Below are 14,439 nucleotides of genomic sequence, written 5' to 3' on the forward strand. Positions count from 1 at the left end.
AAACAATTTTGAGAGAATGGTAATGTACTGAGCTAGAGTCCAAGGGGTTGAGGAGTGAGTGGGTGGCAGCAGTCACAGTAAAAAAGTTTAATAGGACAGGAAAGATACAGGATAGCTGTAAGAGTTTTCAGGATCCAGAGAAAAGGTGGTGTGTTTTTTTTTTGGGGGGGGTTGTTTGGTTTGTTTGTTTTTGCTTTTATCTTGATGGGGTGAAGTGATTGCTTTGTAGCAAAAAGGGAAAAGAGTGAGTAAAGGAGATATTAAAAACTGGAGAATTGGAGATTGATGAAATAAAAATCCAGAGCAGATAAAGGGAAGGAGGGGATCAAGGACATTATTAGAAGAGATTAATCTTGTTATGGAAGAGGACCACCTTATCCTCCTAGCCAGAAGAGAGGAGGAGGAAAGGGGTGATCATATAGACAAAAAAGGGAAGAGCAATGACTATCACTCCTGCTTTGACTTCACTTTCTCTTCTATGAAATCTGGACCTTTTAATCAGCCAATTTTAAGTTGTCTCCTTCCTTGGAATCTCTTTTGTATTATTGCAAGCTAAGCCTTCCCATAAGCATATCTCAGGATTACCCCTATTACTAACCTTTTTTACTCCTAATTACATTCCACCAAAGAATGCTAGAGGAAGTCATACAAATGTGTAGCTTGGGTGTTCTATAAATTTATGTTAACTGATTTCAGTTAGGCTCTTACTTTGGCATTATAGTCCTTTTAGGAGCATCTAGGTGACACAGTAGATAGGGCTCTGCGCCTGCAGTCAGGAAGACCTGATTTCACATCAACTACATCTAGATAGCGCCATGGATAGAGTGCTGGGCCTGGAGTCAGAAAGACTCCTCTTCTGACTTCAAATCCAGCCTCAGACACTAGTTGTGTGGGCAAGTCACTTAACCTTGTTTGTCTTAGTTCCTCATCTTTAAAATGAGCTGGAGAAGGAAATGGCAAACCACTCCAGTATCTTTGCCAAGAAAACCCCCAAAAAGGTTTCACAAAGTGTTGGACATGGGGGCAGTTAGGTGGTGCAGTGGATAAAGCACCAGCCCTGGATTCAGGAGTACCCGAGTTCAAATCCCACCTCAAACACTTGACACTAATTGTATGACCCTGGGCAAGTCACTTAACCCTCATTGCCCTGCAAAACCAAACAAACAAATAAACAAAAACAAAGTGTTGGACATGATTGAAAAACAACTCAACAACAAACTCAGCTGAGCCCTCACTGCACACTCACCACAGTGGTGTTTCCAAAGATTTTCATTCCTTCTCAAGCCTCCCACAGCTTCTCAAACTTACCCTCTCAGCTAAAACCCTTACCTCACATTTCAGTGAAATAACCAAGAAATTCTCTCAGAGTTCTCTCTTCTCCCCTGCTCTTCATCTCATACCACTAAGATGCCTTCTGCCGCTTTTTCTTCCTTCAGCCTTTCCTCATTAAACAATGTGACCCGTCTCTTTGCCATGGTAAACCCCTCTACATGCACAAGTGATACCATTCTTTTCAGTCTTCTCCAGTAGCTCGTCTCCTCATCATCCTTATCCCCGCTCTCTCACTTAACTGCAGTCTCTTTCTTCTGGCTACTTCCCTATTACTTATAAACTCACCCCATATCTTCTCCATCTTCAAAAAATACTCACCTAACCCACCCTTTCCTGCTGGTTATCTTCTCTTTTTTTGTGGCTAAACACTCTCCAGCTGTAGTCTATGCCTCTACTTTCTTTCCTTCCACTCTTTTCTTAACTCTTTGCAGTCTGGCTTCCAGTGCTCTTTCCAAAGTTATCAACTGTAAAATCCACTAATTTTTGACCTTCAACTTTGACCTTTGACTCGTGACCTTCAATTGACACTATCAGTTGATCACTTTCTTTTCTTGGATACTCTCTTGTCTCTAGGTTATCATGACACTGCTCTCTTCTGTTTTCCCTTTCTCTTAGTATTCCTTCTGTTTCCTTTGATGGATCTTAATCCAAGTCTCATCCACTATGACATGGATGTCTCCCAGCCCTCTGCCTTAGACCCCTCTTCTCTCTTCTTTACTATTTTGCTTTGTGATCTCTTCTTATAGAAACAGCTATTTGGTGAAGTGGATAGAGAACTGAATCTGCAATATGGAAAAACTGAGTTCAAATATGGTCTTCCTTGCTGTGTGATCCTAGGCAAATGCCTTAGCACCTGTCTGCCTCAGTTTCTTATATATATATATTCTTATATGGGATAAGAATAGCACCTCACTCTCAAAGTTGCTGTGAGGATCAATTGAGATAATATTTGCAAAGCACTTGGCTCAATGCCTCGCACATAGTATACATTTAATGAATGCTTCCTGGCTTGCATCCTTCTTCCATAGATCTGACTATCATTTCTACACACTTGATTCTTTTATTTGTCCATCCCTTAACTTCTCGCTTGTCCTAGAGTTTTCCATCTCCAGCCGTATGTTAGACATATTAAAATGGATATCTCGTAGACATCTTAAACTTATATGTCTAAAGCTGAATTTGTTATTATTTTCCCCAAATTCTCCCCTCTTTCCATCTTTCTGATCACTATTAAGGACATCAGAGCCCTCCCAGTCACCCAGGATTGCAAGCTAAGTGTCATCTTTTATTCCTTACTCTTGACCCCATCGCAGTCTTCTTGACAAGTTCTCTTCTTTAGTTTGACACTGCCAACACCCTGGTGCAGGACCTCACCTCATTCTTAGACTATTGAAATATCCTTTTGGTTTCTCTGCCTTACAGCTCTCATACAGTTAAATTGCTAATATCTATCTATTGACATACTAGAGAGAGCCAAGAATTCCTAAGAACACATCTCACCTGTGATGTGCTCACTGACTCTGTGACCTTCTCCAAGACTTCATAGTGCTTTAGGAGAGAGGTATTAGACTCCCAGCTCAGTTACCACATAACTACTAGTATGTTGAGAACCAGATTGAAATGTAATTGGGAAATGTTTAACAAAATAAATGAATATATAATAAAGATAATGTTATTTTGTAGTTTTCTTTTTTAAAATAAAAGTATTTTATTGTTTTCCAGTTACATGTAGAGATAGCTTTCAGCATTTGTTTACGTAAGATTTCCAATTTCAAAGTTTTCTCCCTCCCTCCCCTCCCTCCTCCCCCTTGCCCAGACGGCAGGCAATCCAATATAGGTTTATATATATATATATATATATATATATATATATATATATATATATATAGTGGTTTTCTTAATTTGTGTCCTGCGAGTTTCTATTTCTTTTTTAGTTTTATACCACTGTTCTAGGAAACTCTCTTAAGACTACTTTACAGAGAAAGTGTTGATCTATTTTTTTTAATAGAATTTCTTTATCTTATGCCAGTAAAATTATAGGATATTCCCTATCCATATAAAAGACACATCAGAACATGCACACATATACACATATAAATAAATGTGAGCTTTTGGAAGTTTGTACAGAATTATTCCTTTTTCTCATTGGGCTTTCAGGAAATCTTTGTTTACTCTAAAACATTTGTGATAAGTGAGGCTCAGTGATTGTCACTGAAGAAATTTCATGATTTGTGTATTATAAATTTGTCTTTATTTAAGGGTCTGACTTTCCCAAAATTTGTTTTCTATCACAAACAAAATGCTGGTTATATTCTTTAAGTCCTATTTTGGAATGAGGAGATAGCTATGATAATGTTTTTAATGTATTCGTTTTTTGTCCAGAACAAATATTACCAACTTCCTTAAAGTAATCAACACTAGAAATCTAAAATTAAAAGTCATCCATTTTCTTCATTTTTTTCCCTAACAGGGCCAGCATATTTCATTAGCCCCTATTCAAAAGCTTGAAGAAACTCTATATGAATACCAACCATTACAGATTGAGACATGTGGGCCCCAAGTTCCTCCCCTGGAGATGCTAGGAAGGCTTGGGTGAGTATTCCAAATCCCTTTTATCCAATGGTGTTTTTAATTTCTGCAAAGCTAAGAAGTACTTCTTGTTTTTCTGGATATGATTTGAAACTGCTTTATGTAATTGTGCTTATTTGGAATAACATTGCTTTACAAGGCAAAGATCCTGCTATACTGCTTCTTTGGGTGGGTAAACTCAATTTTTTTGTTCTGTGGCTTTTACATATTTATTGAAAGCGACTATGGGTTGTATTAATGTGCATTAAAGTGGTCATTGGCAGCTAGAGTGAAGTAACTGTTCATTTTCAGCTCCACAAATGTGCTTTAAAAAACTGGATCTTTATTTAGTTAGCAGTAAGCCAGGAAAAATATAGAAGTTGGGCATTTTGCCATTAAAATGGAAGATATACTTGATGTCTGCTATCTGTCCTGAAAAACTTTTGTGAGAAATGAGCCAGGAAACATATTTTGTCAAAAGGTATTATGCAGGTCTGAATCTGTGGCTCAACAACATTACCATATGGTATCCAAGTGAGTAATTAACAAAGGAGTTTGACTTTTGTGACTAATGGAAATGCTGCTTTCCGTGAAGCAAGCTTGTGTCTGGCTGTACACATCATAAAAACAAAGAAACAAAGCACAACCACAGATTTTACCAGATGGATTGTGTCATTTTGCTGGTTCTAGCTTCTCAGTAGAAGCTATTAAATAGAAAGTTGATTTGGAAATCCTGGTTCCTTAAATATTAGGGTAAGGAATATTACATGAAAATTTTATATATGTGTGTGTGTGTGTGTGTGTATGTATATATTGCCCTTTATGCTGACTAGACTATAAAGAAGGAAAGTAGAATTTGAATTTCTTCTTGAGAAAATCCATATACCAATTAAGGAGAGGTTACTTAGCTAAATTATAAATGATTTATATATTACCTTTAGTATGACTACCTTGAATCATAGTCATCTATAATGTCTTTTTTTTTTTTTTTTTGGTGAGGCAATTGGATTTAAGCTAGTAAGTGTCAAGTGTCTGAGGCCATATTTGAACTCAGGTCCTCCTGACTCCAGGGCCGGTTCTCTATCCACTGCGCCACCTAGCTTCCCCTGTCATCTATAATGTCTTGATCTTTTTTTTTAATGGCATATTTTGTGAAACACATGGAATCTCCAAGTACTTGGGGGTTAATTTTCTAGGGGTCAATATTAAGTTTTAAAGACATTTAAAAAACCATTCACAGATGCAGTTGGTTGGATGTTGTCCTTTGTTCTTGAAGAGGACCTAAATGACATCAGTATCTTGGGGTTAAGATATAGTATGTATGACTATGGTTGATCAGAGCAATATGAGCTCAGAAGGCTCTACCACAGGTCAGATGCAAGTAGTCCCTATGAACATTGTGAGTGGAGATGTCTCTAAATTTGTGCATCTCATGTTTCTTTTGAGCTACTGCAATTCTGCTTTTCTCATAGAACATAGCACCTTTGATAGAGGCTTGCTATGCTGGACAGTCTTGTGCTAGTGTCTCCTATGTCTCACAATCGATTGTAAAGTTCTTCAGACAGACCGTGAGAGTGTCCTTGTATCACTTCTTCTGACCTCCATGTAAACACTTGCCTTTCATGAGTTCTCTATAAAATAGTCTTTTAGGCAAACATAATTTTGGCATTTGAACAATGTGACCAACCTGGAGTTGTGCTTTCTGCGTTAGAGTTTAAATGTTTAGCAGTTAAGCTAGGCAGTGGGAGTGAAAGCGTTGCCACTGCTGAAAAGTATGTTTGGGAATCTGTGTCCTCAGGAGGATGTCTGGTCCCAGGAAACTTAAGAATATGGAAAGTGTTAAGAATGGTAGTGGTCTAAGATGAAAGGAAGTTTGTTACCTATGGAGCAAACATTCCAGAGAACACAGTGGAAGGTGTGGGTAACTTTAGATGGGAACATTTGGGGAGTTCGTGTTAGGGGGATGGGAATAATGGAGTTTGATGTTGTGGGAGTATGGAAATTATTGATGTTTTAGATCACATAGGTTATTGTGGTCCTTAGGGTTGTGGTGACTTTGAGTTGGAGCCATTCCAGTGTAGCAGGCAGTATGTGAAGCTCAAAATATGTTGGTTGGGCTATACAAATGTTACCTATGTGAGTGTGAAGTGACCTGGGAGTGTGATGAAATAGTCCCATCAGGACAGGGAAGCCATGTTCTTTCCCTTCTTTTATGGCAGGCAGGGTAACCACTGTGTTGTCTTAGGAAGTTGGTTGCATACTGGAAAGGCTAGGTCAGGGAGTCTAGAATCTTCTCTTTCCTAGGCTGGTTAGACCTCCCATGAAGGAAATAGTTCAAGTACCACAGCACTACATACAGAAACATTTTTTAAATATGTTACAAAAGGCAAAATGAAAAAAGAAGTTTAGAATCAAGAATAGCCTATTCTCCCAATTAAGTTTAATTCTAAAAGGGAAGGAAAAGGATCTTTATATTAGAGTAGAGGCCTTTTTTTGCATTCCCAATGAAAATGCCAGCACTAAGTAAAAACTAAAATGAAAATATTGATGACAAAAGAACTCTACATATATGTATATATGTACATATATAAATTGCTAATATATATACATATACATAATTTAATTGGAGTTAATATTGAGGAAGTGCTTATGTTTTAATAGAAGGTGATAAAAGTGTCTCTTCAGATTTCCACTGTCTTTATGGTCCAAAAAATGAATTAAAAAAGACAAACATGGAGCCTGGGGGTGATTTTGTTTCATTTTGAGTGTTTTAAAGAGAAGAAAGAACAGAAGAAAGAAGAAATTAAGAAGGGGAAAGAATGTATTATTTCCTATAATTGGAGTGCATGGGAAAATTCTAAACGTGAAGGAGTAGTGGAAGGAGCTAGGATTTCATGAATATAACTTATTAACACTGGATAAAGGAAGATCGAACACATTCACATAGACATAAATAATTTAGTATAGAAATACATTACTCAACTTGGAAACAGGCAGAGACGAGGCTGCAGAGTGGATTTCAAGAGGGAAGATACAGTTGGCAAGGAAATGAACATAAGCAGATCAACCTTTTACCCTTGGTAGGTGGATTAGAAAAAGGAAATTAAAAGTATAGGAAATAGAAAAATCATTTATTTCTGGGCAAGCTGAAGATAGAAGCAGCAGTGGAGTTGGAACAGACCATTTCAATTATCGTTTACTAGTGTTGATCAAATCCTGTTTTTTTACCACCTTCTTTTTATGGTAAACAGGTATTGGAGTGGGGGTGGTTATATCAGGAAAGGGAAGAAAAAGTGTAATTGGATATGATGGAGGCAAATCCACAATCGAAAACCATAAGCTTGAATATGAATGGGCAGAATTTCTTCCTTAAATGAAAGAGGGTATCAGAATGGTTAGTAAGTCAAATGCATTGTATATACTCTTTATGTGCAATGTACTTTAAATATAATAATTCACACTAGGATTAGGGAGAATTTATGTCTCAGGCAAACTAAAACAAACAAGGGTATCAATCACACAAAGCAACAGTAAAAATAGACATGGTTGTAAAAGATAAATGGGAAGACTACAATATACTTAAAGGCATATGATATGTATTGTAATTATATTGATATTTAATGTCTATACACATAGTGTCATAATATCGAAATACTTAAATACAAATCGAAATACTTAAAGGCAAATTAACTGAATTCCTAGAAGAAAAGTAATAGTTGGTGTTCTAATGATGCCCCTTTAAGTCAGAGACAAATCTGATACAAAGATAAAAAAGAAAGAAGGAAGGAAATAAGCAGTTGAGTGCCTGCTAGGCTCCAGGCAGTGTGCTAACTACTTTACAAATATTATTTAATCCTCACCACAACTCATAGTGGTAGATGTTATTATTTTTCCCATTTTATAAATGAGGAAACTGAGGCAGACAGAGGTTGTGACCTTGGAGGCAAGGCAGACTTGGGTCCCAGTCCTACCTTTAACACTTACTGGCTGTGTGACCTTGGACTATTCACTTAACCTCTTAGTGCTTTAGGAACTATTTAGAACTATAATTGCAGAAAAGGTGCTGACCTGAATTATTAAGAATTACATCATCCAGGATTTCCCATTCCCTTTTCCTTTCTTTGCCTACTTAGACTTTTAAGACCAAGAGTTATAAACCTAATGATTTGTCATGATGATGAAGAATTTAAAGAAACATAGGAAGACGTGATAAACTAAAGCAGAACCAAGAAAACAATGTACATAATTATCACAAGGAAACAAGCATTTATTGAACACCAACCAAGAAAAGTAGACATTATGTAATTACAGTGACAAAGCTTGGCTTGCAGAAGAAATAATGGGGGAACTTTAAGTTTGAAACACCACATATTCTTTCAGGAATAGTATGCTGATGAATTTTGATGAACTTCTTTTTCTTTCTGCACTAAGCTATGCAACTTTTTAAGGAAAGAGAAATAGTTAAAATGCTGTGTGTGTGTGTGTGTGTGTGTGTGTGACTTGAACTTTTAGTAAACTAACCAGCAGTGACAATCTTGGGATAGGAGTTAATGGATAAAAGAAGGTAAAGAATGCCTATTGGTTTTTAAAAAAAGGTTTTCTGATTGAGCTTTAAAAATTTTTTTAACTAACTGCTACTGCTGCCTTTGACCTCACATCTCTCCACACTGAATGCTTTCCTTAAAAAAAGAAAAGCCCTTAAAGAATAGGATTCAGTATGCTGACTATATCTAACACCATAATCAATACTGTGTCCCAACAGTTTCCCACATCTTTACCCTGAGGAGAGAGGTAGATTTTATTATCTGCTCTCTGGGAATTTAATATTTACTCAGAAATGGACTTCCTTTTTAATGATCTTTACATTTATACCATTATAATCCTATATAGTGTATTACTGATTGAAAGATCCCTGGGTTTGAATTCATAAGTCCTCTTTTCTTCATTTATGAAATGAAAGGTTTATAATAGATTTTAAAGTTTCCTTTCTCTCCTCAGCCCTATGAATATTACCTCATGTCCTTCTTAATCAGCAAACACTGAAAATTTAATGTGGTAAAGTGTTATATATGAAGCATCATTGTAATTATCAAATATTTGACTGTGTCATTGGTGAATTCTTGGGTTCCCCAATGAAAAAAAGTAAAAAAGATATGATGACTGCAGAATTCAGAGAAACATGGGAAGATTTCAATGAAATGATTTAGAGTGAAATATCCAATCAGTAATTACTAGAAGTTCAAATCACAAAAAAAAAAATTTAGCTATTCTTTTTCCTTACAGAGTTGCATAGTTTAGTGTAGAAAAGTTAAATTTATCCTTTATTTAACTCTAATAACAGTATACAGCCTGAAGTGCATAGCCTTAAGATTTTTTTGTCATGAAACCTCTTGGAAGGTATAAGAAGTGAGAAATGAATGGTATTTTCATATTTTTGGTGGCTGTATCCTAAATTAGTGTGATTATATAATTCAAACTGCATTGCATTTTCCACTAGCAGTACTTTATAAAACATAAACATGTTTTAATAATTTTGTGCCACTGGGAGCTAGCACTGGGATTATTTAATTGTTAATTGAAATTCCCAGTGGTTACCACAGTCAAGTTTCATTCACTAGAAATGTGAAACTATCTTTTTAATAATCAGCTTGCCTTCTTATCAGTATTTTAGCAGCTGTCATTTAAAAAAAGAGGTAATCTTATTACTCATGAGTTGCATTATTTATGACTCAGTTTTCATCATTAATTCCAACTATTTATTTAAATATAACAGCCATTTTATTTAGATGTGAATAATTTAGTAATATGAGCTATTTACTGGTGAGCATGACTTAGTTAGAATGTTTTCTTACAGAAATATATTCTATTTTTATCTCTAACCACTTCCACCAGTAAAATAGAGAAAAAGAAGATTAATGAGTTGGGCATGCAACTCTAAAAAATAGAAAATCAAAAGGCCAAAATAGATATGCTGAAAAATACAAGAAGCAGCTAACAAAGAAAAGAGCCATTGAATTTATTAATAAACATATTTATTGATAGAAGTACAATCCATTTTGAAAAAGAAACAAAATATTTACAACTGTCATTTGTAACTTGATTTATAAAAAGAAAGAAGAAATCCAAACTACCAGTATTAAACATGAGAAAGGTGGATTCAGAACCAAAAGAAATTATATAAATGTAGCCTTGATACCTAAACCAGGGAGAGTCAAAAAAGAGAAAGAAAACTATACACCAGTATAGCTCGTGAATATTGATGCAGAAATTTTAAATAAACTAATAGCATGGAGACTGTAGTAACATATTACAATTAATGTATATTGTGATCATACTGAATTTATATTAAGAATGCAGGAATAATAATTCAACATTAGAAAAACCATAAACATAACTGAGTATATTAATGACATATTAATAACTGAGCAAGAATGACAAAAATATTGATCCTATCAGTAGGTGAGGAAAAAGCTTTGACAGGATATAACACCCATTCTTATTAAGACACTAGAAAGCATAGCAATAAATGGATCTTTCCTTAATGTTATAAGTAGCATCTAAAACCAAGAGTCAGTATTAAATGAAATGGGGAAAAGCTAGAGACCTGTCCTGTAAAATCTGGGGTAAAGCAAGGATGGCCAATATCAGAATGTTAGAAATGCTTGCTATAGCATTGGCAATGCTTACTATAGGAATGAGACAAGAAAAATAAATAAGCATAAGTAAAGTAGAAACACAATTATCATTATTTCGCAGGTGGTATGATGGTATGATGACTTACTAAGAGAACTCTAAGAGTGAAATTAAAAAAAAAACTAATCGAAACATTCGACAACTTCAGCAAAGTTCTAGGATATTAAATACACCCACAAAAATCAGTACTGAATGTATATTAACAATAAAATCTAGTAGGAAGAAATAAAACAGAAAGTGTAAAATATTGTAACAGCTTTCTTACATGTCTCACTTACTCAAAGTTTGTCACCACTCCAATCCGTTCTACATACTACTGTCAAAGTAATTTTCCATAAGTACAAATCTAACCGTGTAAAATCCTTACATAGTCAACTATAACATCTTCTTAGATAAAACATAAACTCCTCTGATTAATTTTTAAAGTCTTTAACAACCTTACTCCAACCTATATTTTTAGCTTCATTGTACCTTGCTCCCCACCTTTTGCACCCTGTGATCCTTTCAAACTGATCTTCTGTTTGAGGCAGTCAGGTGGTGTAGTGGATAGAACACTGAACTTGGAGACACAAAGACCTTAGTTCAAATTCTGATTCAGACACTTAGTAGCTGTATACCTCTGGGCAAGTTATTTAATCTCTATTTCCTCATTTCCTCATCTGCAGAATGGGGATAATAATAGTAACAACCTACCTATCTAAAAGCTATCTGTTATTATTCTCTCTATTGTATTCAGACTCACACATACATGTTCCCATCTCCTGTCTTCATATTGTAAAGACAATACTTTTGTTCCATGAAAGGAATAAATTCCTGGCTTTTTTATGCCTTAAGGAATTTCTATCTTGTTTTAAGTGGTAGCTCAATCACCACTTTCTCCATAAAGCCTTTGCTGATCTAGTCCCTACCCCGCCATCTCTTCCTCCCAAATTACTTTGTATTTAACTACTTTGTATTTATTTACTTTATATTTATGTTACATATGCTTATATATGTACTTGCCTTCTGTAAGGGACTAAAATTCTAGCTAGTCTGTCTAAAATATCTAATGAGTGGTTGCCAATAAATTATAAGCTTTAGCAAGAGTTAGACTTTTAAGCATTTATTAAGGAGAATAAGAATTTGGTAAAGAGAGAGAGAGAGGCCTAGATTCATCTATCTATTAAAGGGAAAGAGCATTCCTACCTCCACTCTCAACCAGAGTCCTGATGAAAGAGAGCGAGAGAACCAGCCTCACCCCTCTTCCTGTCACAAGCAAACGCCACTTCCTGACACCAAAGAGCCGCATGTCTTGCCCTCAGACGCCTTCTCCTCATGGTGGAGTGTCCTGCTGTAAGTCTCCAGCAGGTGGCATCATTCCAATCATTACAGTCCCCCCTTTGTTTCTTCAAGAAACATGGGGTGTTTCCTTGATGAAACAGTGAAAAATAACAGAATATAATAACCCTATGCTAACAAACAATATGTTAATAACCAATATAGAAAAAGGAGAGAGGAAAATTTTGTCCAGAGGGGCGGTTCCTCTTGAACCGGCACTTTGACACTGGCCTGCAGAGGGAGGGTCTCTGCAGAGTACATGTTACAAATGGTGTCCATAACAATAGAAGGGAATAAAAATCAACAAAACAAAATCATTCATTTAAAGTCTTTGAAAGTTTTTTCTTGGATGTCCTCTGGGTTTAGTCGTGGAATGGAAGTCTTTTCAGGGGTTGATGTGTGGATGCTGGTCATCAGACAGGAAAATTTCCTACAAAATTGAGCTTAACATAACTTTAAAATAGCTTTGTCAATAATCAAATCAAACAACGAAAGTTCTTAAAAACATGTCTAAGGGAATTCAGAATCTTAGTTGTTATGCATGAAACATATGATAAAACAAAAATTGAAAAATTCTCTAAAATTTAATATTACTATAGTCCCCCTTATGGAGGGTAAATTGAGAAGACAATTGCTGCAATATTAATTTTAAAAAATAATTTTTATCTTTGTTTCATCACTTTTTGGATCATCTGCCTAGTTATCTTCATGCCATTATGAGAAATTTTAATATCTAATATAATTGGTAACAGATGTCAAGGCCAAATTTTGTAATATGTCTATGATGATACCTGAAAATGTTATGGAAAGGTTGCCATACCACATCTTGTGGTTCTGAGACATCCAACAATTGTGCTAGGCCATAGGCGGATGGATTCTGTGGTGTCATTCCAATCGTTACACTACATTATCACATTGTAACCTATTTTTGAGCAGGGATTCATTCATTGTGCTTCTTGTTTATTATAAATTCTGATCTTAGGTCTCATGAATTGATGATCTGATTGTGTACCGATTTAGAGGTAAATCTCAAGTCATTGATAAACTGTCTAAATAAAATCAGTTTCATTCTTTCTGGTGTTATTTGATGTTCAGTATGTACAATGTCTGCCAATTCTTTATTTGAAGAAAGTGTTCATGTTTTAAAGATGAGAGGCTTCTATGGTCTCTTTGGCTTTGTTTCTTTTTTCTGAAACATATACTTTGAAATGAATTTCTCCACATTCTCAATTTTCCCCACCTTTGCATTGAAGTTACCAACTATCAGAGTGTCATATATTGATTTGATTTTGGAGAGTCTTAGTGTTTTATTTAAATTATTTGGTCGCCACAAAAAAAGTTGTTTGCTAAATTGTTGAGGGGTTAGGCTGGGTTTTATATAATAATGGGTATTGTACCAGTTTTGGCAGTCAGCATTTATTATTAAAATATATTAAGTATTAGAAGAGTATTGACCGCATGGCAGTTAACACAAGCAGACTCCCCCATCCCCTGCCATATTTCTAAGAGAGAGAGCACATGTCCTAAGAGGGGAGGGCTCACCGACCTACGGGAGGGCTCACCGACCTACAGCAGGTCCAGACCTAGTGTGTTCCAAGATGGCGCTGGCCAAGAGCCTCATGTGTTGATTTTTATTTAACTCTTGATAGAGGCATGTCACTACATACTGATCAAAACTAATTGGTTAGCATCATTCAGTTTCATTGGTTGACATGACTTGAGGGTGGTCCATATTAAAATGAGCTCTACCATAACTTCATGGCCTAATAGGAGAGATCCCTGAGGGGCAAAGTAAAAGTTCAGATAGGTGCTGCTTAATCCTATAAGTCACAGCTAGTCAGAAAGAGTCTATCTCCATTTCATTTGTATGCCCTGCACAAAATTAGGACTCCTATCTAAAAAATGACCTCTCTAAAGTGTGGGGGAGGGGATGGGAAGAAACCTGACTAGAACTGGGTCCCCCCAAGAAATCCATTATTAATAATTATTTTCTCACACTTAGCAAGTTTATAGACTTTCTCCATCCATTTGTCCTTAGAAATTGATGTTGGTGGGTTGGCTATGGTTATCTCAATGGTGATCTTTTTGCAAATGCTTATTAGTAGCATACTGCATAAGTGTAATTGGGGCATCTAGGTGCCACAGTGTATAGCTGAGCTTGAAGTCATTAAGCCTCACACATTAGCTGTGTGATCTTGCATGAGTCAACCTCTGTTTGCCCTAACTTCTTCCCTGTAAAATGGGTATAAGAATAACAGCTGTGGGGCAGTTAGGTGGCACAGTGGATGGAGCACCAGCCCTGGATTCAGGAGAACCTGAGTTCAAATCTGGCGTCAGTCACTTGACACTTACTAGCTGTGTGACCCTGGGCAAGTCACTTAGCCCTAATTGCTTCTCAAAAAAAAAAATAACAGCTGCTTCTCAGAGTTGTGGTGATGTTAATGTTCTGAAAAAGTGCTTATCAGAGCATCTGGCTAACAGTAGGCATTATATACATCTACTATACCACATATTCCTCTTCTGGTGACC

The 14,439-nt window shown here is 36.0% G+C and overlaps 1 protein-coding gene across 1 annotated transcript in view; it reads left to right on the forward strand.

Annotated features, from left to right (window-relative positions):
* Positions 1–14,439, forward strand: part of MNAT1 (MNAT1 component of CDK activating kinase) — a 236,553-nt gene that overhangs the window by 148,787 nt on the left and 73,327 nt on the right. The window contains exon 7 of the mRNA XM_043982241.1: positions 3,803–3,924. Within this exon, the coding sequence (XP_043838176.1) occupies positions 3,803–3,924 (122 nt within the window). The remainder of the gene's footprint in view (positions 1–3,802; positions 3,925–14,439) is intronic.

Source organism: Dromiciops gliroides, chromosome 2 (assembly GCF_019393635.1).
Source record: "Dromiciops gliroides isolate mDroGli1 chromosome 2, mDroGli1.pri, whole genome shotgun sequence".
Taxonomy (NCBI): Eukaryota; Metazoa; Chordata; class Mammalia; order Microbiotheria; family Microbiotheriidae; genus Dromiciops; species Dromiciops gliroides.